This window comes from Elgaria multicarinata, chromosome 2 (genome assembly GCF_023053635.1).
Source record: "Elgaria multicarinata webbii isolate HBS135686 ecotype San Diego chromosome 2, rElgMul1.1.pri, whole genome shotgun sequence".
In the NCBI taxonomy this organism is placed as follows: Eukaryota; Metazoa; Chordata; class Lepidosauria; order Squamata; family Anguidae; genus Elgaria; species Elgaria multicarinata.
The window spans coordinates 42,066,277-42,088,403 of NC_086172.1; the positions used below are offsets into that span (position 1 = coordinate 42,066,277).

At 40.0% G+C, this 22,127-nt stretch overlaps 1 protein-coding gene across 3 annotated transcripts in view; it reads right to left on the minus strand.

Moving 5' to 3' along the window:
* Positions 1-22,127, minus strand: part of MAP3K20 (mitogen-activated protein kinase kinase kinase 20) — a 119,007-nt gene that overhangs the window by 78,440 nt on the left and 18,440 nt on the right. For all 3 annotated transcript variants that reach the window (XM_063116379.1, XM_063116380.1, XM_063116381.1), the window contains exons 3-4: positions 7,138-7,225; positions 2,793-2,894 (exon numbers count right to left, since the gene is read on the minus strand). In XM_063116379.1, the coding sequence (XP_062972449.1) occupies positions 2,793-2,894; positions 7,138-7,225 (190 nt within the window). The remainder of the gene's footprint in view (positions 1-2,792; positions 2,895-7,137; positions 7,226-22,127) is intronic.

Here is a 22,127-nt window from a genome sequence, read left to right on the forward strand (position 1 = left end):
AATTCTTATATAGCAGCACTGTTGTAGAAACTGATATAGTTGCCCTGTAAGGATATGTCAAATCCGTCTCTGCCTCACAAATCTTTTAGCAAGCTCCGCCACGAAACTGCTTATATATAGTTTAGAAAAGCCTAATTTCACCACTAAGGAGGAAACAAGCCACTTCCAAAAATGATTATTTATTTCCTCAAAGGCAATCTTAAGAGAACACAGTGGCTCACTAACCAACAGTTTTAACGTCATTTTATATGCCAGTGTTTGTATTAGTGCTATAGCTAGTTCAGCTGTACATAAATCAGATAGTTCTAGAGCAGGGAACACTACCAGTGATTTTTTTAAGGGGAAAAAAGTATCATCTCCAAGGGATTTTATATCTAGAAGTGCCTGGGCCCCATAGATAAGTTGTGGGTTGAGTTTCCTATACAGTTGGAACAAATACCTGATGGAGTGCCTCTCTCAGCATGGAGCTAGCTGTACCCTATGAAAAACATCAGAGGAGAAAAACAACAAGGTGGAGGGCCTTTTCAAATGGTGTCCCGATTATGGAATGTTCTCCCAAGCAAGGCTGCTTGGAGCCAAAGCAATTATCTTTTTAATACAGGTCAAGATGTTCCTCTTTTCCCAGACATTTGAAGGTATCTGAAGAGCTTTTTAATGCATCAGTTGAGTTGAGCAGTTTATTGTCTATGATTGTCAACCGTTCTAGTTGTTATGGGGTGGTTTTATTTTAGTATGCTATGAATAATTGTTTTAACTGTTATAACTTTCATATCTTTTTATTTTGTTATAAATCACCCTGAGTCGTCATCTTCTTCATTTTTCTTTTTTGAGAAAAGCGTCTAAGAAATTTAAATACAACTATATAAAAATAGAATATAATATACAGCTCTAGCCCTGGTGCTACTAGATGACCACCTCCAGTTCTATAAAGCTGTTTTCAACATTTTCTCCTCTGTGAATCCTACATATTGACCTGGTCCACACAATCGCAACGTGGTTAACAAGCCATGGAGCCTTGTTAACCCGGCAGCACACGTTAGCCAAATCTCCCTAATTACCCTCACTGACACAGCTTGGCATGTCATCCAAACGTAGGTGGCATGACTTGATTAAGGGGGAAGCAACCCGCAAATAACCCATGGCCTGTTGTTGGGTTATTTGAGGGTTTTTGCCCCCTCCCCACACAGAAGCCATGCTGCCCGTGTTCAGACAACACGATAAACTGCGCAGATGGGTAATTTGGGAAATCTGGCAGTCCCACAAATGGTACACACAGCAGGGGAAATAACCCACCATGGCTGATTTCCCTCACTGCAATCATGCAAACTGCCCCTTGGTGTCTGGCTTTCCATTTGTGAAACAGGAAATTGCTCCATTTCCATGTTTACAAGGTCTTTTGCAAGCATATAGGAAAGGACACTTTCCCTGGAATAGTAAAATACCTCAAGGTCAAACTACACATTATATGGTAAATCTGTGATCAGATCTTCCAACATTTTTGGTTTTGTTTAAAAGCAGATAATGGGGACTCCAATGTGGATTGGAGCAGCACCAATCGGTGAAAGAGTATTTAGCCCCCACACCCCACCCTGCCCACCCACACCAATTCCCCAATCTAAATAATTTTTTGATGTTGCTATTCACCCCACCAGGGAAAAACATACAGGTATCTGTATTTTTTTTCACCTGTAGAGCAAATAGCAGCTTCAGGGTAATACAGATCAGAAAAATGACATGGGGGTAGGGGGAGTTAAATAACTTCTCCCACAGCACCACTGATCTAAATTTGGATATCCATCCCTTGGCAACTGCTTTTAAGCCAAAATCAAAATATTGGGAGATCCATTTGCATCTGACCATACATAATATATTCATCTCTTCCCCTCCCCCACACGTATTTTCCATCTGCAAAGAAGCCACTCATAGGAAAACTTATTATTCATATATTAGTGTTTTATATTTTATTATCATTTTGTTTATTAAAGGAATAAAAATGAACATGAATCTCTCACAGTTATTCACGCAGGATGAATATTATGAAGGGAGTACATAAATATATAAAGTTAACAACAATATCAAGACACTTGTTTTCACTGGCCTTTTCATATTATGTAGGCTGCATTTTTATTGGTGTTACCTATTTATGGTACTTTATTGAATATTTATTTATTATTTTTCTGTTTAATATATTTATGCATTACTTTTATGTTGTCCACCACCATGAGATGGCTCTACTCTTAAAGGCAGCCTAAAAATCATTTTAAACAAAATAAAAATAGATAAATGTAAATGGTAATGTCACATTACTCATACATTTACATTTTACTATTCTTTGAACTATGTTAAGGAAGCTGTTCTTCTGACTTTTCAAAATAGAGATGACACCCACCCCCCACCAGACATCAGTTTCATGAAACCTTTTCTCTTATGAAATATACTAACAAAGATGATTTAGGGAAAACAGGGAAATTAGTTTTTATGAACCCTAGCAAAATATAACTTGTTTAGGTATTCCCAAATGCTGGCTGAAGTTAACTTCTTGAACTAAAGTCCATTTAATAAATCAAGATTCACTAGTCGATTTTAGAAGATTTCAGGGAAGGTAACTAAGTTGCTATCATTAGAGAACACCAGCACTGCAGACTGGAGATGAAGAGCAGGCCTCATGAATTCAGATAAATGTGGATTAAACATAAGAATTCTGATTGCAGATTATTTACTCCTTGATAAAAATATATATATTGTGAATTATTGTCATAATCTACCCACTGCTATCAATGAATCTCACTTACCTTTAGCTATATCAGTTGCCCAGGTCATTACATGATCCATATCCATCTCTTCACTTCTGTTGCTATTAATGTAGTCATACAGTGATCCAGCAGAAGCATATTCTGTTAAGAAATATCACACTTTTTAAAATCACTGAGTCTCATGATGGACAGGCATATGGCAACAATGACTGGCAATCCTAGCTTTCAAAATGAGCAGGATTTACATGTCTTGAAATGCTGCAATAAAGCAGTCTGATTAACATATCATACACTGAGTTCGCTTGACACGACAACCATCAATAAGGACCTTTTTTCTCACGTGGTAGAATAAATGCATAAAAAATTAGTGCATGTAATTCACTAAGTATATGTGTGTGTTCAAGACAGGACCTTAAATTCCATAAAATTTAAACTGAACCAAGTACCATCTCTGAGGCCTTAGTTAGACCTAAGGTTTATCCCGGGATCGTCCCGGGGTCATCCCTGTTCATGTAAATGACACACAGGATATCCCAGGAGGAGGCAGGGAAAACCCCAGGACAATCCCAGGATAAACCTTAGATCTAGCTAAGGCCTGAGACTTTCTAAGATGCGTTACTTTTGGTTTCATAGAAAACACCACACATGGCATTATAAATAAAGTGCAACCACACCAATAAATTATGTCCAGGGCCCAATCTACACAAATGATTTAACAAGGAGCGAGAGTACATCAAGGTTGTTTGCAACACATGACACTGTTGCCATCTCACGACAATCCCATTGCTTCCTTCTCCAAATGGCGCATTTTTGCAAAGCAATTTTAGTGCATCTTTTCCCCTTAAATGCAGCTCTGGGACAGTTCGACTGCAGTGTGCCCCTTCCCACGAATTAAATCCGATATGTCTGGCATGTCTTGGGGTATGTCTTTGACCTGGATCAAGGGGTAGTGCCACCCATTTCCCCCTCATTTTTTCCACCATTTGGAGCCACGCGCTTTGGACAAAGGTTAGGCTTCTTTTCCCTCAGTAGTACTACTGTGAAATAGCACAGTTTTGAGTTTCCACTACTGGGCTCCCCATGGTTGCTCCTCTTTTTCATTTGTTAGGTTGCGCTTTTTCAGTCAAGCTACTGTGAAAGTACTTCCAGTTTGCGGTCTTTCATGATGTGATATTGTCAGGTATAGGTAATTAGATTTAATTAGAACTAGTCTGGAATGTCTGTGCAGGCTAATCTCTGTCAGGATTCTCTGGGAAAGCGTTCACCCCCACTCCCTCAGCCTTGAGCCGTTTAGAGTTCCCTGGGAAACTGATAGAGTGTTTAGAAAGGTAGGGGCCCTTGTTTAAGGAGTCACTCAGATTGCGGCATCATCTTGGTGGGCTGAGCAGTGGACACGGGCATAATTTACAGGCCAAGCCCTTGTCTGTCAAATGGTTTTGAACAGGCCAACGCCTCCATTTATAAGCTGGAGTGAAGGCGAGGAGCCTTTGCTAGGATCATCTTTTGCCTCATGGCCTGAAATCCCTCCCTCTTTGGATCCATCATAGTTTGGGACTTTGAAAGCACTCTGCACATGGAATCTCTATTATTTTGACTTTGGATTTTTAAGGACTGTGTCATGAAAAGGACTGTGAGGCTTTTCATAGACTTGAACTCTTGTTTATTGTGGATTGTGTATGTTTTGTTCATCAACCACTCAGTGTAAGGGTAGAATGAGGTTGTTTTTTATTGTTGGACTTTTTCCCTGCAGTCTCACGTGGCAGGGAATTCCCAGTCCTAAAGTACAAGCATGGGAGTTCTTGTGCCTGAGATTTTTACCCACCCAGTGATCTTGTTTAGGCTTTGGTCATGTTCCCTGAGTTACCAACGTGTGGCCGTGTTTGGATCAGCTCCCTTGAGGTGGTTTGTTAAGCCTTTCAAGAACGTCCCATTGTGATTGCCTGATGGATATCAGGAATCTTTCCCCACCCTTGGTCGGGTTTGGAACCCGTTTTTGGAACCATTGAGATGACAACTGGGAAACCAGGTTGTTATTGTAATGAGTAGCATTTTGACTGTACGTTATCTCAGAGCCTAAAGCTTACTGACCATCAAGCAGCTTTAAGTATTTTGGAAGTGTGTAACCATTAAGCTTTTCACCATGAGATTTCCACAAATAAAAAAGTCTCACTGATGTGAGTGTCCTGTGTCAGTTTGCCAACACGTATGAATGCCAGAGGGAACAGGGACACATGACAAATATCACAGTAGGGTGATATTCGGAATGGTCGGTCATTTATCTGGAAGAAGGCTGACGAGGTGTTTGTTACGCATCTGCCATATAACAGAAACTGAAGAATACACAGAGGAGCAGCAATGGGGAGGACTCAGTACTGCCCCCTCTTTGCTGTTCTTCCATACATTTGTTTTCTTTGCAGAATATCACAGTAGCGGGTACTGTGAAATAAGACTACTGCAAGCTCACTGTACTAGACTTTCCTTTGTAGACCCTCTACTTTTTTCTTACTTTGCATTTATATGCTTTGGTTATAATGCAGGAGACACTTTCTCCTGCTGTTCTCTTCTCCAGTGTAAATTTTTCATTTTATTTTGCTGTCCATTTCACATCTTTACCGGTTGCCACTTCAGTTGTGGCTGCCTGGTTTTCCTGTTCATAATTCATAATACCGCAGTAGCACTGCTTCAAGCATTCCCAATAGCACAGTAGCCAGTTTACCCATTCAAGATATATATTGGTGTTTTAACTTTTCACAGTATTCCAGTGATGGATGAGAGTGGAGAGGTGTGGAAAGAGTAGAGAGGTGTGGGGTGAACCCACCCAATGTGAAAGTAAGGCGGATTAAAGTGCAGTTTGACCTGTCACTGATGGATCAAAGACAATTTCATACAAATCCAGATAAAACAAGAAATGCTTCCAAAGGCATTGATTGCCACATAGATTGGCCCCAGAAGTTCATGTTCTGGCAAATTACATTAAAACATACACATTTCCAAGGGATCTTTCTTTTCATTATCCTTCTTCATTTCTTGTTCCTATAAAAGTTACCCATTCTGTTCTTGAAGCTTTATATTGCCATAGCTTTGCTCTTCCAAATATATTTATTTGCTTTGTTTTGTACACATTACTCCCTTACATGAGATACCTTTCAGCCAAAAAAATGTCCATGGAACATTTTGGCTGATTGTAATTAATAACGACTTGTGTAAAAGTCAAATAAATTAAGGCAAGTATTCTTGCAACACTTAGAAAGTATAAGGAGGAACTCCATGATGTTAAAATAAATTTAGTTACACTTAACTGAAAAGATTATCAATCCAGTCTTGTAAAAAGTAATGATTTTCATTTGTTTAAAACAGGTGGCTTTTATTTTGCCTTAAGCTGTTTAAACCTTCTCTGGATACTAAGTGGTGTGACTACATCTTACCACTCCACAACAACTTCAGCACACATTTACAATGCAACATGGGAATAATTGTTGGTAGGAATTATGCATAGATTTATCATTTGCTAAAACATTCTTGACGTAAAAGCATTTTTTACAACTAATGGTTCTGCACAAGAACTGTTAACTACTATCACAGAAACTCACTGAAGGGAAAGTAATTGCAATGGTCATTTTTTTGTAAGTGCAAAAGGAAGAAGGAAAGTAGGGCAGTCCAAGCACAGGAAAAGAGCTATTGGTTCTCAGATTGTATCGGTATGGCTGTTTAGAGACTGGAAGGAGAGAAGAAGCCATTAAGTCCTAGTGCCTACTCTAAAGATGGGGCGGTTGCTTCAGCTGTTGTAGAGCAGCTGCTAGGATGCAAAGTATAAAGTACAACTAGAATTAGAACTGGTTTTAGACAGGACCTGATATTGTTAGCAGTTTTAAACAGAGAAAGGAATTAAAAAAATATTTCTTGATACACTGAGCTAAATAAGCACATGAGAAGAGTTCTGCTGGATCAGACCAAGGGACCATCTAGTCCAGCACTCTGTTCACACCGTGGCCAACCAGCCATCGGCCAGGGACGAACAAGCAGACATGGTGCAACAGCACCCTCCCACTCATGTTCCCCAGCAACTGGTGCACACAAGCTTACTGCCTCAAATACTGGAGATAGCACACAACCATCAGGGCTAGTAGCCACAGAAAGCCTTTGCCTCCAGGAAGTTATCCAACCCCCTTTTAAAGCCATCCAAAATGGCGGCAATCACTACAACTTGTGGTAGTATGTGTAACATCTTCGTAACCTTCTGACCATACAAGCCGTATAAGAGCAGCACCATAGTGACCATTACTAAGAGTTATTTAGCATTTCAGAAACATCAAACTTTGAATGTAAAACATATCACCACCACCATTCCACCCACCACCCACTAAAAGGAGGACCTGTAACTTACCTGTAACTATGCCATAGTTGGGAGGTTCAATAACAGCTCCATAAAACTGAATGATGTTTCTGTGGCTGAGCACACTGAGTATTTCTGCCTGTTCAAAATCCAAGGAAAGTAGTAGATGTGAATACAAAACTCCATGCAGTTTTAGTAAAATAAATAAATAAATCTCTTTTGTGCAAACAACATCAGTACAAAAAGAATGCCTGCTAGAAATTATTTTCTGTGAAAGCAAGGACCAGTTCACACAAATGGCGTTCATGCCAAACCATCTTCAGGTAAACAGATCACCTGGAGAAGAGTAATGTATGAATGGTCAGAGGATGATTTCTAAGACCACACTGGCACGTTTTATAGCTGCCGTAACCTCTGAAATAGGAGTGGAGAATATATCCATGGCAAATCTATTTGTTTTTCCACATAATCCCTGTACCTGAGAACCATAAAAGAAGACAGAGTAGAGACTGCTGCCTGACAGAAACCGTTGTCTACCATGAGGCTCTGCAATAGGAATTATCGCACGGGACACTCTGCAATACTTCTGAAGTTCAATCACCTTTTTAAAATGCCTGAGTAAGGATTTCATGAATCAGGGCTGGTGTCAAGGGTAGGCATGTTTGGGCACATGCCAAGAGCCCACATCCCAGTAAGGGCCCACTGACAAGAGCCCATGGGTTGCATAGTGGTTGCCTAGCACCCATTCATTAACGCACATAAATTTTCCTTCTCAGAAACATCAGGTTGTAAATGCCACTGAAATGAATCAAAAGCAAGATGAGCATGGTTCAACCCCCAAAATATATGCAAGGAATACTGAAAATATTTGACCAGCTGTGTGATAATAACCAGTAGAAGTGCCATAACATATGTAGTGTTCCATTTTATTCAAGATGAGCTTACTTGTAAACAGGGTGGATTTGATTTAAATCACTACTCAGAAAGACTCGATTTAATCATGTGACTTCCCCCCCAAAAGTGCACTCTTCCACGCTATATTTTACACAACTCAGAGTTATCAAAGACTCAATGTATATTAAATAAAAAACTAGATTTTTATTTTCTTTTTTCTTTTTATTTACTTTTTTCCCTCAAAAAGCATTTTATTAAAAACATCTGATTTAAATAAAAAACGTCTGATTTAAATCAAAAAAGTCCAATTTTTTATTTTTTTAAAAAAAATCATTGATTTTTATCCACTTTGCTTGTAAAGACCACCGTTTGAAAATAAACTCAAACTCCATTTAGCCACGAGATCAACCAACATTGTATTTAGTAAATCAGCTAAATTTCCCAGCATGAAACACTCTCTCATAACACAAAATTACAGGGTTAGATGTGTTTAACTACTCTAGCACTCTGATTAGCAGAACATCACTAAGTGCTTACTAATATTTATTGCTGTTTCATGTGAGAGTTGATTAGTTATACGGCTGCAGAAATGTCTGACACATTTTATTACAGGAACACGAACAGTATTTAGAAAGGGCTGAAGGCAGATAAGCAAAGAAATGTTGCTCAACTATTCTGGAGTATTTTAAGAAAAAACTACAACAGTGGTAGGTACCCCTTATGAGTTCATGGGCCCATTTGGAAATTGGAAAAACTTTCCTGAGCACCACCACAAAATGGCTGCTATGGGAGACATGTCTAGACATAAAGTCTAGTCACTATGTAGCCCAAAGGCATTCATAGGAAATTAAGATGGCAGCTGATGAAGGTCCTCACATTGCTTTGAAGTGATCCTAGCTGCTGTTAAGAAAATTTGTTATTTATTTTGCACTTGGCAGGCTCCAAGAAAGATGTCCAGGTGCACACTGATAACCATGGATGTCACATTGCCTCCCCTTGAACTTAATCCTAGGGAAGTTTTAACCTGTGCTTCCCCACAACATTTTATGAGAACTAATTCTTTCCCTGGTTTTTTTCAGGCATATGAAACCTGTATCGAATGCTACAGTATATGGTTGAAAAAAGCCATTTTTGGTCTGTATTAGCAAAAATATTAAAGAACTCCCTGAAGATCACCATAACTCCTCTTCACAAAATTGTTGGTGGGGATGTGGTGTAAAGATTAGCTACTATCATATGCAGTGAGAACGTGGTTGTATATATAATTTTTGGAGGGAGGTTTCTAGGGAATTCAGTACTAAGAGGAAATATAAAGAGCTCCGAAATTAGCCTTATTGTCAATCTTTAGTGGCCATAATAAAGATGTGCCCTCATAAAGAACGTTTATTTTTCTGATAGTTGCAGCAATGGAATTTAGTAATGAATGTATTCTACTAAGTGGATGGGGCTGACAGCTAGGATTACACATCATTCACACAGTTCATAGTGAAGTCATCAGCAAAGAATCAGCATCATGGTTTAATGATCAGATAACATTATTCCTATTATAGAGGCACCAAATAAAATAAAAATAAAAATGAAGTTACATAGCAGAGCACATATTGTGGTCAGTTCAAAAATATACTACCACAATCTGACAATTTACTTGTTTTACTTTTCAGTCATTTGCTAACTTGTTGGTTGCCAAAGCTATCCTAGTTTCTAGAAGACACAGGGCTCATCTACAACAAGCAGATATTGCACTATGAAAGCAGTATGAAAGTGGTATGTAAAAGGCAGGAGCCACACTACTGCTTTATAGTGGTATTAAAGTGTACTGAGAACTGTTGGGGCCCATTGGCACATACCATACTGCTTTTATACCGCTTTCACAATGTTATATCCTGCTTGGTGTAGATGTGTCATAGGCCCCAACACTTGTCAGTGCTCTTCAGTACCACTATAAAGCAGTAGCATAGATCCTGCAGTGTACTTCAATACTGCTATAAAGCAGTAGTGTGGCTCCTGCCTTTTATATACTACTTTCATATCACTTTCATAGTGGGATATCCTGCTGGTATAGATGAGCCCACAGAGGAACCATGAATAGGAAAGAAAACTGGTTTAGCTTTGATGATATTATTTCAAACAAGTAAGAGTACATGCAGCTCTTTTAAAGAGGTTAAAGTTACAATCCTGTATACACATATGTAGGAATAGCTCAGACGGAATTAAATGTGACATATTGAAGAACATAAGAAGAGTCATGCTGGATCAGACCAAGGATCTAGTCCAGTGGTTCCCAAACTTTTCCAGGTAACCGCCCCCTTGGTTCCACAAACTCATGCCCAGTGTCCCCTACCCTACACTATAAAAAGCATTATTCAGAATAGCAGTTTTCAATGACCCACTAAGGAAGATAATAACAATAAAATTCAAAACAGTAACAATTAATTGAATATTTATTCAAAATCTGAAGCATCCGCCGCAGGCTTGCCATGGGAGGGAGGGAAAAGAGAGCGAACACCTCTGTTTTGCAGCCGGCGTGGCGGGACACACCAAGCAGGGTATGTCTCTTCATTCGCGTTTTGGTGCTTTTGAAACATTTCAATTCACCGTTAAAAGGACTCTTCTTAAACGGTATTAACACATGTGTGGATTCTTCCCCTATATGGCTTGGGACCAAACTACCTTCTCCCATAAAAATGTCCCTGGTTTTTAAGACCTTCTGGAGAGGCACTTCTTGGAAAAGACCACCTCGAGCGCCCCCCTGCCGCCCCTTTGCGTCTTAGCGCCCCCTGCCTCCCCCTTGCCTCTTAACGCCCCTCTATGCAATCCCACCGCCCACTTTGGGAACCACTGGTCTAGTCCAACATTCTGTTCATACAGTGCCCAGCCAGTGGCTAATTACACTGTAACATACTCTAACTCTCCTTACATTGCCTCCTCTCTAACAGCCTATGTGATACCTTAGTTGTATGGGAAGACACCTTCACATGGCAACTCTTTATATTCAGTTGTAACATCTAGCTCCATGTATCTTATCACATGGATCCGCCCAATTCTATGGGAGGTACGAACCAACAATGAATATTCAGTTCCAGTTTCTCTGTATGTTCAAGGTGAGCAAGGTGGATAAAAATCAATGAGTTTTTACATCTCTGATTTTTCTAATTTAAATCTTGTTTTTTTTAAAAAAAAACACATTGTAAGATAAAAAAATAAGTTAAAAACCATAAGATACTAAATTTCTCTCTCACTCAAACCACCCCCACATACTTTCAATTAAATCTCATCATAAACATACTCATAAGAATAAAGTTACCTACCAATCAAACATGGGCATTGATTTTTCATCTCATGAAAATGGTTCAGTCCAGCCTAAATAACAGCTCTTGCTTATTGAAACTTCTGGGCTTTCAGTTTCTAGATAGGATTATTGTTGTTCTGTGCTTAAGTGATGGTGAAATTGGCCCAAGCAAGACAGAGAACATAAGAACATAAGAAGAACCCTGATACTGGTCAGACCCAGGGTCCATCTAGTCCAGCACCCCATTCACACAGTGGCCAACCAGCCATCGGCCAGGGATGAACAAGCAGGACATGGTGCAACAGCACCCTCCCACCCACATTCCCCAGCAACTGGTGCACATAGGCTTATTGCCTCGAAGAGGAGCTAGGTAAAACCAAAAGAGAAAATAGTAGGGTGGATAAAAACTGGTACGTAAAAGAAATCTCCCCCCCCCCACCCCAAATTAAAAATTAAAATTGCATTTTTTCCTGCCTAGTAACTATGATCATTTGTTTTTTATTTGCTACTTTATTTTTTGTGAGGACAAGGCTGGGCCAAAGCAGAGCGAAGCAGAAAGGAACGCCAATGGAAAGAAAAAGACAAAATTCTTGAGTAAGCATCTTCCTGTATTCTCAGACTAAGGCTGCAATCCTATACCCACTTATCATTGAACGCAATGAAATTTATATCTGAGGAGACGTTTAGTGTTGTTAACCCTAAATTATCATGGGTGCTAGTCATAAGAAGACCCTATATGGCAATGTTTGAAAGACATTCCCTCTCTAAAGAAAAAAGGTAAGCATGCAAAATATATACAGTGAGAGCAAGAAATGCAAAGCCTGCTTGTAAGAATAAAATAGTGTACATATTTAAACTCTATTCAATTGTAAATTAACATGGCTTTATGATCAGATTTGCACAATTCTTTTCCAAATATTCAGGAAATATATGAAAAAAGATTCAATGGGTAACTTGATTTAAAACAATGACCCATTTCGCAGGTAATAGTAGCAAACTGTGAGTTGATTAATGGTTCGCATGTAATGGTGGCAAACTGTGTGTTGATTTGCTCCAGCACATGCCACGCACAGTGCCACTGCCTCTTTAAGTATGAACAAACCCTTAGCGCACTACCCAAATATGGAAGGGCCCTACAGTTCAGTGGCACCATTTATATTTTGCCTGCAAAAGGCCCCAGGTTCAATCGTCAGCATCTCCAGGTAAGGCTGAGAACCCTGGGGACGTGCTGCCAGTCAGCATAGGCAATACTGGCTACATGGACCAACAGTTTGACCGAATAAGGCAGCTTCCTAAACTTCATTGCAATCATATAGCGATGATGGGATTATTCCTACATTGCTCCAAAGTGCTTTGGGGATTACAACTTTTCACCCATATCCTATATAGATGATCAGATTTATGACAGTACAAAACATGTGTACCAATAATGACATCTCATATGAGGCATCAGTGATATGTTTGCCCTATTTATTATTCTTTCACTTAACGATTCCTATGTGCTTCCTACAATATATGGGCTTCATTAACTGCACTAATATAGTTTGTTCTGTTGCAGCTAAAAGGCCCATCGCAATGCTCATGAGCCCCATGTCACTTTCTGTGCAGGCATGCTACTCTACGGGGGTAAGTTGCTGCCACCCAGAAGTCTTCATTCACAACGCTGTCTTGTCAAAAGATGCTAGCACAGCACAAATTGTGACATTGTGCCAAACTTGCACCATATTTGTACCTCATCCCATACAGATATTTCCCAGTATAAAATCTCACCATGTGCCTGTTTTTTCTCATCATATAAGGCCTTTAATATTCAATTCTCTCGTAGCCTAGGGAACATGTTTTACTAACTGCCATCTAATTAAAAACATTATGTGTACAGCCACTTTTTTTTTCATGATAGGCAAAGCAGAAGAGAAACTGTATTATGCATTAGTTTGTAGCTATTTTATATCCTCAAAATCTGGTTTGCCATCAGTTTTGTCGTTGTTTTCTCTCCAACAGCAAATCTCTCTAACTGCAGACTGAGCCCTTTTTCTCCCACAAGACATTTACTTAAATAGGTTCATTGCTTCTCAGAATCTTTTTAGGAAATAAAATATTCTCCCCCGCCCCCAAAAAAGGTTGACTTCAGTTGAAAAGTAAATTGTAAATCTATAACAAAATGCCAAAATACATAAATGAAATAGAAATAGATAAATAAGTCATCTATAATATACTGTCAGCACTGTTGGGCCCCGATGAAGCCGTAGTAGCTGCCCATGGATTCCTGGTGCTGTCCCTGGTAGAGTTGAAGGAACACATCGCCATGTATATTTCCCATTCAGAAATGATTGTCGTGACTAAGCCTCCTTCTCTTAGGCTGGGGGAAGGAGTTTCTGGCAATCAATCAGAATCAGATTCTGAAGCAGAAGAGATAGCACCAGAAACGTGCTGGCCTACATGAGAGGTGGGGGAAGTGATTCTCATGGGCTTTTCACCAGCTGGGAATGAACCTTCGCCAGACCTTATCACTGAAAACGTTAACAACACACAGTCTGTGGGAAATAAGTATTCTTCAGAGGGGGAGGGCACTTCAGGGCTGGCTGATCCTAGAGTCTGCTGCAGACTCAAACGAGAGAAGCTAAAGGAGGGCGAATGAAGGTCAGCCCGGCTAGCTTCTCGCCAAAGTCTTCTTCAGAACCAGGTTTCTTGAAGTTAAAGCGTTCAAGTAAAAGGAATTGTCCTTTTTCTTGAAAGGACAATTGTATTGCTTGGTTTGTATAGTTTTGCCTAGACAAAAGTTCCTAAAGGTGGGAATAGATGTTTATTGCCTGAATAAAGCTTTGTGGATTACGTGGCAGACCTCTTTATTGTCTCCCAATAAGGCAGGAGGTTTTGGGAAGCACAGCAATGTTTTGCAAGCAGCTACCTGTGGAACAGAAATATATCACCAAAATGAAAAAGAAAACCCCCAATTTAAGGAAAAAGCAAAGGGCTTTTGATATAGAGTATGACTAGGATCCAGAGATGCTACACATTATGCTTGCTGTTGTTCCCGCCTCGATCCAATCGGAGAGGCGGGTAATAAATAAATAAATAATAATAATAATAATAATAATAATAATAATAATAATTCATCCTTTTTTTCTCAGTCCCTACTTCCTAAAGTGCTCAAGAATCTCTTTCAAACAATTTCAAGGAGTTTGCTGATTTGGCATGGAAGTATCTTTATTGAGAAAACAGTACCCACTTCCACTGAAATAGTCCCAATCCAAATCACACCCCTCCCCCTGCAGCTGTCTAGTTTGGACTTGAGAGAATAATTCTTAATGTGTCAACCAAATAAAAGTATTCCTTTCAGAAGAGAAAGGAGCAGAAAACCACTCATGCATCCTTGCAGGGTACACAGCCAAGTATGTCATTGTTTACCAAGATGTAAAAGTACATTGCCCAATATAAACATTTGTTGCTCCAATCCAGCAAGGGAGAGCTATGTACAAAAGCAGGCAGTGTCGAAAACTTAGTTTGGGTTTCTAATATTTGACTATACAGGATAAGCCAAAAAAAATTACACAGCAAGACAATTGGAACACCAAAACCATGATTAGGAAAAGTTTTCTTCCAGGATTGTCTCAATGTAAACATGTTAGGCAGATTGTTGGTCCTTAGTGACCTTAGTTCAACCCAAGTCAATGTGCTTATATTTTACTTCCAGAACCCAAGGTCAACTCTTCTTGTAATGCATATTCCATAGTACATTTCTGGAGACATAAATCAAGAATATTCTGGCACATCAACACTACTGATGTGCACCCTCAGACTTGACTTAGGGTGTTTCCAGATGAGGTTTCTATCTTGCCTACCTCAATGAGGGGTCCAGGGAGTGACATCTTCCATTCATAACCTCCTCCCCCATGTTTCCCCACCATTTCTTCTATCTTTCTTACCAGGAAAAAAAATATTAAGAAGGAAAAGGTGGAATGGCTGCACAATGTCTTTGGATCTATAGAATAAGGAGCCCTCTAACTGAAAGCAACCTTAATCTCGGTGAACAATTAATGAGATTGCAAAAGAAAACCCAAGGACATATCAGATGCACCCAAATCATATTCCAACATAAAGGTGTGTACATGAACCAAAAAAGAAAAAGAAAGTAAACCATCAGCAGTCTACTGCAACAATTCCATTCTGATTCAAAAAAAAATATGGAATTCTGACTTTACAGCATTGTTAAAACCATACTGAAGTTGCAGAGTTCAGATCTTATTTTTCAGAAAGTACATTTTCTACTGAACATGAGGGGTTACATTAAAAATCAAGATTTCATCTTTGTTTCTTCTTTTAAGAACAGAGAAACTGCAAGTTTGGTCCTGCAGAATCTTCCAATCAACCCAAAAGGGCAGAATCTTCACTGGAACGCTCACAAAGAGACCTCGCCATCCCTTACCAATTTACCCACTGCCACAATTCTTTTAAAAGTCTGGCAATAGAACCTCCGCTCTGAAATATTTTAAAACATGGGACAGAAATATATCCATGAAAATCCGTTTGCGGTCCAAACCCAACCAGCTGTTAAGTCAAGCAATATGAATATATGCACACTTCTGCTTAATAAAATTTGAATCAAACACTTTGCATCCGATTCTCCATGTGAGCTTTTATGCAAACTTCTAAAGTGCAAGGAATCCTGGGGTGGAAAAGCTATTCTGAGAGATTTCACATAGTTCATATAATTAGGGAAACCACTTCCTTTGATTGTAAGTGTTCAAAACAGCTGAATTTCTTCTATCAAAGGAACTCTATGATTTGGGTCATCTCTTTTACTTCCTCTTTCATGTTTCTCAGGATGAGAGGTGAGAGGCTGTGGAGCACATTATTGGGGGGAAAATCACTTTTTGTTTTAAGGATTGAACTTGGACTATTCAAAAGGTTGTCATTTGGGAGCATTCTTTCTTTCCCTCCCTCTGTTTCCTTCCTTTTCTGTTGAGGTCCTTCAGTAGTGCTAGTGAACATAGTCCAAAATGCCAATTTAAGACTGAGAGAAAACTGGTTTATGGTTTGTAAAGAAAGAAATTGTATTTTGCTTTGTACTGTTTGGGATGAATGTATAATTGGAAGAGGGCTGAAACTGTAAGGTCTTGCTCTCTCTATCCTGATATCTTTTAGCAGTTCTAAACACTGACCGAGCTAAAAGGGGAAAAAAGAAAAATTAGACATGTAAAAGAAGATAAAGAAAGGCATTACTCTTGCCTTTAAAATAGCTATCTAAGCATCTCTCTTTAAAAGTCTCTCTCTCTTTAAACACACACACACACCCCACAGGGAAATCAGCTAACCAGTTAAAGGCAGAAAACATTGCATGTGTTTGAAAAGCAGTGCCAAAGCTGTGACCGTGTTAAGTGTCACTTATTCCAAAAGACCTTCTCCTGCCAACCACCATCTCTAATCTGCAGAACAGATCCTCTTTCCACGGTATCTCTCTTGCAATTAAAAATAAAAATGATTGCACAGAGCACCCATGTGATTTGTAAAACTATTTAAGCTGTTGGGAATCTATCTATTTAGACTACAATCCAAGACAAACTTCGGCATGCTTAAACCCATTGACTTCAGTGAGCTTAAATGCAACCAACTCTCTTTTGGATCATGGCCTTAAAGTACAGATAACAAATGATGTCTTAGAATTATTATTTCCTTCATGTAAATCAAGGGTGGACGATTTGCTAAGACTTCGGATTGTCAGACACATTTATCATCATGTACTGATATAACTTTTTCTTTAAATGGAAGCTATATGCCAACTCCAGTATCTATATGATGGCTATATGCTACCTTCAGTACTAAAGGCAGTGTGATTCTCTATATCAGCGGTTCTCAACCTGTGGGTCGGGACCCCTTTGGGGGTCGAACGAACCTTTCAAAGGGGTCGCCTAAGACCATCGGAAAACACATATTTCCGATGGTCTTAGGAAACTGTATTGACTGAACTATGTCATGTATCATCTTTTGTATTATTAAAGCTATTGTTATGTATTATTTTCATTAGCAAACCATCCCATGACAATGGATCGTGTAGAGAAGAACGAAAATAATTTTATGGTTGGGGGTCACCACAACATGAGGAACTGTATTAAAGGGTCGCGGCATTAGGAAGGTTGAGAACCACTACTCTATATCAAGGCATGGCCTGAAGGCACGTAAGGCAGTCACCTTGCTTAATCTAAGCAGGTCTGGGTTTGGTCAGATCTTGGAGAGGAAGCCACTTGGTAATCCCATGTAGCCACCTTGAATTCCATGATGGAAGAAAGATGGGATAAAAATATTAGGAATATAAACGTAATGTAATTAATTAATTAATTATCCACTGCTGTGGAATGTAAACAGGAGTGTGCTATTACACTCATGTCCTACTTGTGTGCTTCACACTAGAAGCTGGTTGGCCACTGTGTGAACAGAATGCTGGACTGGATAGACCCTCTGTCTGATCCAGCATGGCTCTTATGTTCTTCAGATTGAATCAAAGCACTGGGCCTAATTAGTGGTTACTTTTCTATGGGACTCTGCCTAGATAATATGGATGCAGGTGGCCTTTGGCTCATATGCTTCTTCCCCTGTTCCTCCCTATACCATGTGAAGAAGATAACTAGCATACTGGGAGAACTTGCTTTACTTTGTATATGATATTTTCCTGACATGCAAGACATTCTCAGACAAACGTAGGCTCTACTAATTGTCATTAATTTCTTCCCATGGTGAGGAATGAGGGACTGGGGCACGGACATACATCCAAAGGCTTGTTCTTATTCTCACCTTGGAGCCCAGTAACACAACTGAGAACAACTGAGGGAGGGAGGGACATTGGAAGGAAAGTGAAAGCAGTTAATAACTTCTCTCAACATCTTTGACATCTCTGCAAAAAACAATCAAAAAGCCATGCAAATTTAGGGCGGGGTGTGTGTGTGGAGACACCTAACAACACAAAAAACATCTCAGATTAGCTACTTTTGCCCTCAGCAAAAGAAATGCTGTGCCTAAGTGGATTTGTAACAACAACAGCAGTTCCTTGCAAATTAAGGCTACCACTTCACTTATTGCAAAAAAGGATGAAATGTACTGCATACAAAAAAGGGGGACAAATACTTACATAAAATTCATATATGCTAATTTATATCTATCGGAGTAAATTTAGAAATAATCACTATCATTTAAATACAAATACAATACATCTCCCAAAGGTGGGGAAAACTGTGATAGGTGACTTGAGTGCTTTGCTCAGGCTACTGTCCAGGCGCTAACAGTTGATGAGCAACGTCAAAGCCCCCCCCCCCCCCCCCGGGCAAGTCTCTCCCTTATTATGATTCTTTATCTTTAAACTGGATTTAGATTAGACAACCCCTGTCCTCTGACAGTACTTCAAACAGAGGACTGCCCTCTATAAATCAGGACACATAGCCACCCAACTGCAAACACTGGTTTGTCCTTAAACAGTCACTGTTGGCTATTTTATGGAGGCGCTTTGGCGCCGCGCTGCGCCTTGCACCTGCACTTGCCTTCCTTCCCAGCATCTACACAGGAAGGATGGCAAGTGCGAATTTTCCTGCCCCACACCTCTTGAAAAGTAAAACAAAACAAAACACACACAAAAACGGGGGGGGGGAGAGAGAGAATAAAGGAACGGGGCCAGTCCTCCCCCCTTTTTTAAATTTTATAAGCTCCATCTGCAGAGCTCCGCAGATACATATAATTAAAAATATAAATGGGGGGAGGAATGAGGCAGCGACTGGAGACCTGCATGAGCAGTGAACCACCCACGTCTCCTCCCTCTGGCTGCCTGTTCCTCCCCACCCACCCCCATTTATTTTTATTATATGTATCTGCAGAGCTCTGCAGATAGAGATTATAAAATTAAAAAGGGGGAGAGGAACGTCCCGGTTCCTCTCTTCCCCCTTCCTGTTTTTTGTTTTTACTTTTCTAGATGTGTGGATCTCCCATGGCGAGCAATCAGGGGACACCATGGGCTCCGTTGCCAAAAAAAGTTGGGGTAAGTACCCGACTTTTTTGGAGCAGAGTTTCCAGGGTTTGCCCCCCGGATGGCTTCACAGTTGCAGCTGTAGATGATGGGCTACTACTGCGAAGCAACCGCGGGGCAAACACTTCATATAGATGTACCCATGGTCTTATGTATATTTATGGGTTAGGCAAAATAGTGGAACCCCCTGCATTCCCTTCTCTCTGCTCTCCCCAAAAATTGACTTGTAGGGGTGCTTCCAGACAAAGCCTGTATGACACCATCACTCTGCTCATTCACAGAATTTTACTGTACACCTTGGACAATGTTATCTTCCACGTGTCACCTTCCCATGATTTCCCACCCCTTCTTCCATCATTTTTCTTACTGCAGGAAATCCATTAAGAAAGAAAAGACAATAATAAAATAATGATTTATATAGCGCTTTATTACAAAGCGCTGTACATAAAATAAAGTAGGTCAGCAGTTTACAATATAATAAATACAATAATCCATTTGATTCTACTAAATACAAATGTGCAGCAGGAATACCACAAAAATATTCAACAATATGCTACAGCAATATTCAACAATATGCTAAATACAAGTTTGCAGCAAAACAGATAAGAAAAAATAACTTCGCTGGAATAGCATCTCTCCTTCTGAAGCAGTGCCTCTGAAACTTCAGCTCCAGCCTTGCTTTTAAAGTCTCCAGGTTGGGCGGGGGAGCACATAGAATAGCCTTCTGTTAGCACTAGGACCTCTCCACCTGGAATCACCCCAGTTTCCAAGGCCTTACAGGAATGTGTGCCCTCACTTGATATCTTAGGCCACTCACTGCACACGGTTTTTACCCATGCATTGCTAGATGTACACGGCTCTTGACTGTATGAGGAGTTTACATCTAACACGGAAATAAATATTTCAAATTTATTTTGATGGCTTCTCTTAGTTTGCCTAGCAAGTTCCAGCGTCAAATCCAGAGATGTCCTGAGGTGGAAATGTAGCTTTGCACGCTAATTTCCAAATGATCAAAGATAAGGAAAAACTCTAGAGGGTTTTTTGTTTGGTTTGGTTTATTACTGTTAAATAGAAACTTAAAATGTTGATCATACTAACAAGAAGAGCACGCTGTTTACTGTTTGATTTAGCATGTGCTCAGACTTGCCGTTTTTGCACACACACACTGCTACAGAAAATAACACAAAAGGGGCAGTATAATCTGCATTCATACACCATGTGCCACTCCTGATTTATTTATTTTTAAATGCAAGAGATTATACTTTATGAAAATATACTTTGGCTATTCTTTTGGTAGATGCCTTATACTAGCCCTCTTTCTGACTATTGCCCTCCTGTTCCTACACAGAATTAGAAACATTTAAAAAAAGATGCTGAATTTGAACTATTGTACTCACACACCCATCCCAGAGTGCAGGTCATGGAATAATGGGCTCAAGTTACTGGAAGCCAGGAAAAACTTCCTGACTGTTAGAGCAGTACGACAATGGAACCAATTACCTAGGGAGGTTGTGGGCTCTCCCACACTAGAGGCATTCAAGAGGCAGCTGGACAGCCATCTGTCAGGTATGCTTTAAGGTGGATTCCTGCAATGAGCAGGGGGTTGGACTCGATGGCCTTGTAGGCCCCTTCCAACTCTACTATTCTATGATTCTATGGGCATGTCTACACCAGCCCTATATCCCGGGATCATTCCTGTGCATCAAAATGCAACACAGGGGATCCCGGGAGCAGGCAGGGACGATCCCTCAATTTTCCTGGGATAACCCTTAGGTGTAGAAAGGGCCTATGATTCTATGATCCACCATAAAAACCTAACTTCAGAATGCATCTCAACATCCTTCAGAATCCATCTCAACATCCTTCTCTTTAGTGGCAACATTCTCTGGAAAAGCCCCCCTTGTGCAATTCGGGAAGCAGAAAATGTACCCTCTTTTAAAAGCCTCCCAAAAACACATGTTTTCACACAGGCTTTCCCTGCTGCTGCATTTATTCTGGTTTTTAAACTTTTGAAGCTTTATTGTGGCTCAGTTCAGACAACACGTTTCTCAATGGCGGTTTTAGTACCCCGCGGTAGAGTTTTTACAGCACCGTTGCAAAATGTGTTGTCTGGTGGGAAAACTCCAGCCCCACGGTGGAAGTTTTTTTTGGAAAGCACTCCACACTGAATATCCATGCTGTGCAGAGGAGAGTTCCTGCACAACCATTGTGTTGTGTGTTGTGTAGAGGGCTCCATGGAGTTTTCCACTGCGTTGAGTTGACTTTTCCCACTGGGTACAGAGTTCCCTGACAAGAGTGGCAAAAGGAGCAAGTGTTGCTCTAGGATAGCTGCTGGGATTGGGTTTTTTTTTGCAGCAATGGCTGATGGGATCAGAGGAGGAGAGAGGGTGGAAGAACTATCAATCAAACATTGCAATGGATTTTACTCAACCATGGCTTAGCATGTTGTCTGAAAATACCCATTACGTTTTATTTCATGGTTTTAATTGTGAACCACCCAGAGAGCCTCTGCTACTGGGCAGTATAAAAACATAATAAAAATATAGTAAAAATAAATAAATAAATATTCCCCACTACACAGCATCAACTTCTTTGGAGTGTACAGGGGTACAGCTTAAGAAAGTCAGCACCTATGGCTACCATTTCAGAAGCAGAGAGAACAAAGAGATGAGAAACTTGCGAAGATAGTGAATGCAGAAAAGTGAAATTAAATCCAAAGCTACCAGAGGACTACCCTGGAGACAACCTTCAGCCGCTGTCACATAGCAGTGTGTCTGACACATTTGAAGCAGTGGTACCCTGTACAAGTGTCGTGGCATCACAGCAAAATCAGTGTGACATCACATTTAA